This window comes from Solanum tuberosum, unplaced genomic scaffold (genome assembly GCF_000226075.1).
Source record: "Solanum tuberosum cultivar DM 1-3 516 R44 unplaced genomic scaffold, SolTub_3.0 scf00260, whole genome shotgun sequence".
Lineage (NCBI taxonomy): Eukaryota > Viridiplantae > Streptophyta > Magnoliopsida > Solanales > Solanaceae > Solanum > Solanum tuberosum.
The window spans coordinates 855,279-864,281 of NW_006239188.1; the positions used below are offsets into that span (position 1 = coordinate 855,279).

General features: G+C 31.7%; 2 protein-coding genes across 4 annotated transcripts in view; both read right to left on the minus strand.

The window, feature by feature from the left end:
- Positions 1-109: 109 nt before the first annotated feature.
- Positions 110-3,624, minus strand: LOC102582226 (uncharacterized). 2 transcript variants are annotated; one of them, XM_006357994.2, is made up of 3 exons: positions 3,394-3,624; positions 3,211-3,274; positions 110-703 (listed from the first exon to the last, which is right to left on the minus strand). In XM_006357994.2, exons 1-3 carry the CDS (start codon positions 3,465-3,467, stop codon positions 428-430), a joined length of 414 nt encoding a protein of 137 aa, XP_006358056.1. In that variant the 5' UTR covers positions 3,468-3,624; the 3' UTR covers positions 110-427. The 2 variants fall into 2 exon arrangements, with proteins under 2 accessions (XP_006358056.1, XP_015169228.1); XM_015313742.1 differs by lacking the exon at positions 3,211-3,274.
- Positions 3,625-4,924: 1,300 nt separating this feature from the next.
- The window catches only part of LOC102582558 (uncharacterized), an 8,371-nt gene continuing 4,292 nt past the window's right edge, over positions 4,925-9,003 (minus strand). The window contains exons 5-6 of one of the 2 annotated variants that reach the window (XM_006357995.1): positions 5,601-5,689; positions 4,925-5,163 (exon numbers count right to left, since the gene is read on the minus strand). In XM_006357995.1, the coding sequence (XP_006358057.1) occupies positions 5,007-5,163; positions 5,601-5,689 (246 nt within the window). In that variant the 3' untranslated portion in view covers positions 4,925-5,006. The remainder of the gene's footprint in view (positions 5,164-5,600; positions 5,690-9,003) is intronic. The other variant, XM_006357996.1, reaches the window with a different exon arrangement.

The window sequence follows — 9,003 nt, forward strand, 5'->3', positions numbered from 1 at the left end:
GCCTAGTACCTATTGCTGATGGGAGATGACAAATATCTCGTGGAATTAGCCAAGGTGCACAAAAGCTGAATCAGACACCACAGTCTTTTAAAAAAAGATTTTAAAAATGTTGGGGAGAAAAACAAAACTTAAATCACCATATTCTATTCCAAAATTTCACATATATACATTATACAATACTACTAGTTTAATTTCAAATATCAAAAATTTGGGGCACCAAAAACAATGGAGTGCATTTACATATGCACCCAAACAAAATTATCACACCTCTCAACCACCTTATTTTCACTGTGCAAAAGAGAGACATCTTTGCACAGTAATATTAAAGCAAAACCAAAACTTTAGCCTAAATTCTCCAAAAAATTGTTCTTATTTTCTACAGAGTTCATAGTCGATATTCCTTTATATACCGTTCAGTAAGGAAGATTTATGCCATAGCAGCCATGCGAGAGTTTAGGCAGTCAAAGCCCTCTACTCTATTTGGTGAGTGAGGTTTCCCGAGTCTTGCCCTTGCACACCTTCCTTTACAACTTGATGATGGAGAAGTAGATGGACTTGGCGATGAAGATAAACGGTGTTGCTTTTGATTTGAGAATTGAGCATCATGGATTAATGGATTCATAACCCTGCAAGGCGGTGAACCAGAGAAGAATGGAGGGGATGATGACAAATCTGATGCATATTGTCTTGCAGCTACGCCGTCCTGTTAGACCATGAAGATCATTTTAAGAAGTGGCAGGTTGAATCAGTGGAATGTGTTATGACATTTTCCGTAAACAGTAGGCAAGCAACAAAAGAAACACCTATATGCACTATGTTGTTGGGACTCTCCAACTGCCTACACCCGTGTTGGATCCTCCAAAAATGCACTACTTTTGGAGGATCTGACACGCACCCGTCAACATTTTTGAAGAGTCCGAGCAGCATAGCATATACATGTAGACACAGGTAAACTGACAGTTGAATGTGATCAGTAGAAACAAAAATACAGTCGAAATTAACTAAACAAATCTACTAAAGATACCATCATACTACTCCAAACAAGTCATATTAATTAAATGCATTTCCCAAACTCACATTTCCAGATTATCATTAAATGACGCAGGAAAGAACAATAACCAACAAATTCAATTTTTACCTACCTTATGCAATTGGTATAAGCTAAAAACATGATTTGAACTGAAGATCTATTACCTTTCTAGTTTTCTGTTCATCTGACGAACTCAAAAACATGCTTTGGGGGATAAATTATGCTTCATTAAGAATACATACAAAACCATAATTGTGTTTCCATAAGGCTCCTTTTAGAAATATTTTGCGAAGGCACATCTAGTGTCCTCATAAGAGTTCGATATTGAGATGGTTAAAAAGATGATGGATGGAATGATGGGGCCAAGACTGGGATAAACAGAAAGACAGGAACATTGCAATTATCATTTGATTGGACTCAACTACCCTCAATTTCCAATTTGTCTCATGAAACAGGGTTTAACTACTCTTGCGGATTGAATATTTTCTGTGCAGTTAGACATTACCTTGAAACTTTAAAATCATTAATCGTTTGGTAGCTTGTTAGAGTTATGCAGAGTTTAGTTATTCTACCTTCTATCCTGTGTAAAACAATAATATAGATTCCCACATAACTTAAACATGTATCAATAATGCGGGCTTCTAAACTGCAAACCAAACAACGTGTTGAATTTATACACTGAATAACTTACCTCCTACCCAGCTACCAAACGTGGTATTACTTATGCAGAATTTAATACTTGCATAATTTGACTCTAAATCAGCTACCAAACGACCCCTTGAGAATCAAAGCTACTTCTAAGAAAAATAATTTAGGTATCAAAACCACCAAGAAGAGGAGCTCCGGGTTAGCCACCCAAGCAGTGGCGGAACTAGAATTTTGGCTAAGGGGTGTCAAAATATAAAGAAGTGAAATTGCATAGAAGCCAAGGAGTGTCAATATGTAATATATATACATAAAAAATATTTTTATTCTACCCTCACAATGTAACTTTCCGACGAAGGGGTGTCGGTCGACACCCCTCAACAACATGTGGCTCCGCCACTGCACCCAAGATCCCCTTCTAGTAGGCCAACTACTTGATTGATTATCTTCGTTGAACTACTAAAATCATGTGTCAATTGGCTCCTCTCCATGAGGCTCATACCATAAACAACACTCACATAGCTATTGAGCATCAGAAATGAGAACTGAAACCTGCGGAGTGTGTAAGATCGCAGTATGTAGCTTGGAATTCTACACACTCTGCCAACAATGAGGATATTTTCATATTGACAATATGCAAACATGCTACGATATTTGCGATTATATAGATACATGCAAACCCAACTTACTCAAACAATATGCAAGCAATGACAGAACCAGGATTTTTCATTAAGGGGTTTCAAAAATATGAAGAAGTAAATACACGAAGATGCCAAGGGGATTCAACATCTACTATATAAACAAAGAAAATTATTTCAACCTTGTATATACAATGTAATTTACCACCAAAGGGATTCAAATGAACCTTTTTCCCCCTACCTAGCTCCACCCCTATTTTGCAAGTTTAGTTACGTAAAGACACTCGTATTAGTCCGTATACATATCACCTTAGCTTCTGAAGCTTTGACAAATAATATGTTGAATTAACTACATGCAGAGAAACTTATATATGATAAGATTCATCCCTAAGTAATTATGTCAATTCCTATAGAAACAACATAGTGATCTAATCAATTAACTTAGCCTGAATCCCAAACTAGATGGAGAATAGCTACACGAATACTCTGTATCCATTATGCTCTATTCATGCCGGATTCAATATTCAAAGATTCATCACAGTTATTCTCTTTCTTCATCATCAGCCGGATCACTACTCGCAACATTGACCATCATCCTACCACAACCCTCCTCATTTAAAAATCCTCCATTTTTGAAAAATACAAAAGGAATTAAAACATCCCTATAGATTCACATACAACAACAGCATACCCAATATAGTGGAATATCCTGGGAGAGTAGAGCGTATTCACACTTCACCCCTACCTTGACAGGTAGAGAGACTGTTTCCGATAAACCCGGGTCAAGGAAAACAATAACACAACATTTATGAAGACATAAGCAATAACAATATCACCATAGACAACAATTAAATAATACAATGGGGTGAATTGATAATCATGAAAAGAAAATATAACCTCTTTACCAATGAGATCAAAAAGTTCTTCACCCCCTTTTGAAATAAAAACCGCAGCTTGATTTCTTTTCCCACCATCAAAAAAAAAAAAGTAAGAACAACCCATTAAACAGAAGATCAACAACATAAATGGGTCATTAAAATCTTGAAAAATAAGATTAGAAATTTTAAAAAAAAAAATCACCTTAAAGGAAGGCAGTTGGAATGGGTATTGATATTCCCAGGCCGACGAGGTTTGGGGCAAATAAGTGAACCCATCGGATAAATGGGGCTGTGAATGTGGCTGGAACCTAATTTCAGTCAGCATCAAGGGAACGGCAAAGCCCCATTATACTTTTGATAAACAACTAATTAGTATGTTCTATCTTCCTACAATTATGCAAATGCCTAATTTCCTTTAAACACTAAAAACTCCTTATATACAATGCCTATTACTTTCATTCCATATTTATAGGACTTATATTTATCTCCATCCTATCATTAGTTTATTAGTTGAGTTGGCAATATATATCTCTTTCTATTTATTTTTTTAAAAAAATTATTAAATATTTTTTGGATGATCGTGAGTAGGGTTGTTCATGGTTTTGATTAAAAATTCAAACCGAATCGCAATCCGAATCAAACCGATTAAAATAACCGATATTTGATTAGGTTTGGTTTGGTTTTAAATTTTGAAAACCAATACTATTTGGTTTGGTTTTGGTTTTACTAAAAAACAACAACCGAACCGATATAAATATTTTGTTAAATTTTAATTAACCTAAGTCTTTTAACTTTATCATTTTCTCATGCCCAACACTTTAGCCCAACTATAACAATCCTTAGTCCAAGTCCATCAAAATCTATTTTAGTCTTTACCGACCCTACTTCAGATAAAATAGTCACACTTTCTCTTAATTGAATCACTTTGTTTGTGTAATGATAACTGTAATATTGCTTAATTGAACCGACAATAGCTTTTCTGTGGATTGTTCATGTACTAGGTGTTTGTGTCTATCGAGATACGTATATCCTCAAAAACATTATTACTTTCAAACCGAATAAACCAAAAAAACTGAACTAAACCAACAATAACCAAATCGACGGTTATTTTTTTTCGTTTGGTTTGGTTTGATTTTAGAAATTTAAAAAATCGACTAGATTGGTTTGGTTTTGATTTTAATCAATAACCGATCCAAACCGAACCACGAACACCCCTAATTGTGAGTCTCGTAGGTGGACGTATCGAACATAAATAAGATCTCATATTGACATCTTGATACACTGATTTGCCATAATAATAAATAGAGTCAATGTTGATTACTTCGCCGTAGGAAGAGCCGCGTCCTTTTTGCTTGATAGGGGGGCTTCAATTCACCAGCACAGACTAAAAGTGCTCTCCGAACCGTGCTGGATAATCACACATCACATGGCTCTCAAACCCAACCTATGGAGGTTCTGAGCTAGTTTTTGCATACCTCAACTAATTCCACGGGATAACTGTCACCTCCCATTGGATTAGCTGTTGCACACCTCAACTAATTCCACAAGATATCTGTCACCTCCACTAGTAATAAGTATCAGATAACTCTGTCCATCAAAGCTAAGATTGATGAAAATGATCCTAATATTTTTTTCTCCACTTTGTTATTAGTATACATAAGATTAAAAAATAAAATGCTAGTAGTACGTGAATTTTTAAATTATAACTATTAAATTTCCTTGAAATTGTTGGTGAAAATATAATTACAATTGAAAAATTAAATATGATATCGTATTCTAAAATTATTAAACATAAAAATAATACTTCTTCTAAAATTAATTATTCTTTATCTGTCGTATTAAAGGAACCCTTAATAAATAGAGTTTTTTGGTGATAAGATGAGTAACAAGTCCAATGGGACAACACAATAATATCAGTGGAATAGAATGTCGTGTTTCCATATCATTCTGCAATCCATCATGATAAACTTGCCTGTTTTAAATAATGAAAAAAAAACTAAAAGTTAATAAGAGTTTTAATTATTTTTTAAAAGAAAAAAAATAAATTGAAAAGAGAAAACGAGTCCCTTAATTATTCATTGAATCTTATAATTAGTAAAAAGTTAACATTTTTAGTCACCATCAAATATCATCAAAGTCTATCGGTTAGATTTTAACCTTAGTTTAGTTAAGATTTGTCTTTGAAATTTCTATCAGAATCTAGGGGATACTTGTGCCTTATCCTTAAATTATTAAATATTTAACAAATATTAAAAATATATTTTTTTCACAAATTTTAAAAAAAATTGAAATTGTTTCAATACATATTTAAGTGATTATTTTAAATCTATCTATAAATATAAAGAATAATTTTGTTATTTTCTCTAACTAAGATTTTAAAAAATAAATACAGATAAAGATAAGACCAACCTAGCAGCAAAAAGATCTATAGTCAAGAGGTGAATCCATGCAGATGCTAATGTAATCTCCCTTGAAAACATCTTAGCTATACCAGCCAGCTGAATGACAACACAATGTTAGGATAATATTTAACTGGTCACGAAATTTAAGAAAAAAAAATATTTTAAATTTTTTTTTTTTAAATGTAGCAAGAGTTATTTTAAATTTTATGATCTTAAATATATTATAAAACTATTTATACGACTATAAGAGCATGTTATTAAAGGCGAAAAGAAAAGGAAAAATTGTATATAATAACAAACTATTAATTCAAATTAAATGCTATAAACATAGTTTGATTTGATTGTACCCTATAACAAACTGTTGTTATTTCGCCTCTCTCCTGTTGAATCTCGCTCGCCATTCTCGTTCTCTCCCTTGCCTCTCTCGCTTTTTATACAAACGCAAATGTATAAAATGTGTTTGTGTTTGTATAAAGCAAGAGAAAATTGTATATATACATATATTTTCGTCCCCCTCTCCCACGTTCCCCTCTCTCAGATATCGCTCGCCAGTCTCTCAGATCTCGCTCGCCAGTCTCTCCCTTGCCTCTCTCGCTTATACAAACAGAAATGTATAAATTGTGTTTCTGTTTGTATAAAGTGAGAGAAAATTGTATATACACATGCAAATACATATATCTTCGTCTTATACACTTATAATTATACATACAATATTCCCTTGCCCAGATCTCTTTTGCCTTTCTCTCTTTCTCGTTTTATACAAACATAGATTATACAATTGATCTTTTGTATATGTATACCGAAACATAACAAATTATATACAACTGCTTTCTTTTGTATATGTATAGCGAAATATACATATTTATGTTTGTTATGGAGCACAATTATGCAAACTATAGCTATAACATACAAATATGATTTTTATGTTTGCTATATGTGAAAGTTGCTCAAAAGAAAAACCTAGAAGAATGGAGTTTGATATAAAACAGAACACATGGAAGGTAATAATATACTCATATTCGATGTTTATATCAATTTAATAAATATCTCTATACTCATATCATTAAATGACACTCCTTTTGTTTTAAGGGAAAATTGTACTCCCTCCATTCCATATTTATTGAATTTTTAAGGTGTTTCATACCCTTTAAGAAAAGTAGATTAAGATATAAATTGAATATAGTTTTCCATTTTTACCCTTATTAATTATTATCAAATTTATTGAAGTCATCACATTGAAAATCCAAATGAAGGGTAAAATTGGAAGAATACTCTAAAAGTAGTCTTGAAAACTGAACAATTAAGTTAATTTGAAAAATGGAAAATGGCTAAAAAATTCAATTAATATGGAATGGAGGGAGTATAAAATAGTAAACTATTAATTTAAATTAAATACTATAACCACAGTTTCATTTAATTCTAATTCGTAGCAAACACTTGCCATTCGCCTCTCTCCCCAGAAATCTCACTCGCCACTCTCCCTCCCCTCTCTCACTTTATACAAACACAAATGTATAAATTGCGTTTGTGTTTGTATAAAGCAAGAGAAAATTGTATATACAAATACATATATTTTCGTCACATACACTAATAGTTATACAAATATAGATCTTCCTCTACCAGTTCTCCTTTGTCTTTCTCTCTTTCTCGCTTTATACAAACATAAATTATACAAATTACAATGTATAATTTGTGTTTTATAAAGCGAGAGAGAGAGATTTGATATACAAATGTTTTATTATGATTCAATTGTATACAAATTCAAATTTTATGCAGATATACAAACACAATCATTGATAACATATACATAGTAGTTACATATATACAATTATCTAGCCGATATACATATACAATCGTTGTGCTTTTATACAAATGAGATGACTGCCTGCGATTTATACAAATCTGGTGCATAGTTTGCTATGGAGCGCAAATAGCAAAACTGTAGCTGCAGAGCGCTAATATGATTTTTGTGTTTGCTAAACCTAAAATTTACTCTTGTTTTAATTATGTGGCATCATTTGAATTTTAAGAGTCAAATAATTTAATTTTGACTGTGAATTCATGTCAGGAATCTTCAAGTTTTTTGTAACAAAATTTATATATTTTGAAGCAACATAGAAAGTACTGTAAGTCAGTCATAAATTCAAAATATTTTAAAATATAAAAAAAAATTACGGTCAGAGATAGATTTATTCGAATCTCAAAATTAAAAGCTACCACATAAATTTAAATAGAATGAGTAATTGATCAATAAATATTCGAGAAAATGGTCAAATGACCCCTCAACCTATTACTAGATTTCCAACTACACCCGGATTTTCAACTACACACGTATTCTTTGCGGGAGTCCTATTACACCCCTGAACTACTTTAAAATGGAATAAATAACCCCCTTAAGTACTGAGTTGGCATAGAGAGTGTATTTCACTCTCTTTGAGAGAGTGAGTTGCCTATTTATTTTATTTTTAATTTCAATTTTTTTTTTAATTTTCTTTTTTCGTTCTCTTTATTTCTTCTTATTTATCTATACAATTATACATTTTTTCACCATTATCATTGTTGAAACTTTTTCAATGGATGTTTGGAATAAAAATTATCAACAACAAATGCATTTAATGAATAAATAATTTTTCAATAAACTTATTTACAACATATCTAACAACTTACTTTTTTTATAAAAAAAAACATACCCATTAATTATTATTTTTTAAAGTGATTGATTCAAGAGTAACAAAATCAAAGTGAAGTAATTGTATATTTAAAAAATATTTTCAAACTTAATAAAAGAAACTAAAACAAAACAATTTCTTCTACATTTTAAAAGAAAGTTTGTACATGTTCTCTTAAAATCCATGAAGAATCAAAATCAAAAACTCAAATTATAAATTATTCATGAAAATTTTAGAGGGAGAAATAATAAAGAATGGGAAAGAGAGAGAGGTTTCTCAAATTGCTGTTACAAATTGGTCTTCTCATCCGCGATTATTTTGAATTGTCGGCGGAATCTTAAAGGGATGAATCTAATCTCGAATGTTCATGACCTATTTAATGTGTATATGAAATTGTCTAAGGAAGAAAATCGAATGAAATGTAAAAAAATGTGGAAAATTTGTTGAATTAGTTGGATGAAAGATTTGATTAATTAGGACCGCTATCTTCTAGACTCTAGAGATTTGGAGTAGATGAAAAAGTGAGTTGAATTTTCGTTTTTAAATGGTGTTTATTATAGTTAGGGTTGAAGAAATGATTGGGGAAGAAAGAAAGAGGAAGGAGAAGAACTTTTTTTTTAAAAAATCATTGAATGGTGAAATATACGTGTCAAGTGCGTGTATTTCACCACAAGACAGATGCCTGTAATGACATTTCAGGGAGGAAATAATTCCACTTTAAAATAGCTCAGGGGGGTAATA

Excerpts from the sequence above, each read along its gene's own strand:
- LOC102582226 (XM_006357994.2), bottom strand. The coding sequence starts at position 3,467 with ATGGGTTCACTTATTTGCCCCAAACCTCGTCGGCCTGGGAATATCAAT. Across the intron at positions 3,275-3,393 it reads TCCAACTGCCTTCCTTTAAG|AAATCAAGCTGCGGTTTTTA; the intron begins GTGATTTTTTTT and ends TGGTGGGAAAAG. Across the intron at positions 704-3,210 it reads TTGATCTCATTGGTAAAGAG|GACGGCGTAGCTGCAAGACA; the intron begins GTTATATTTTCT and ends ATGGTCTAACAG.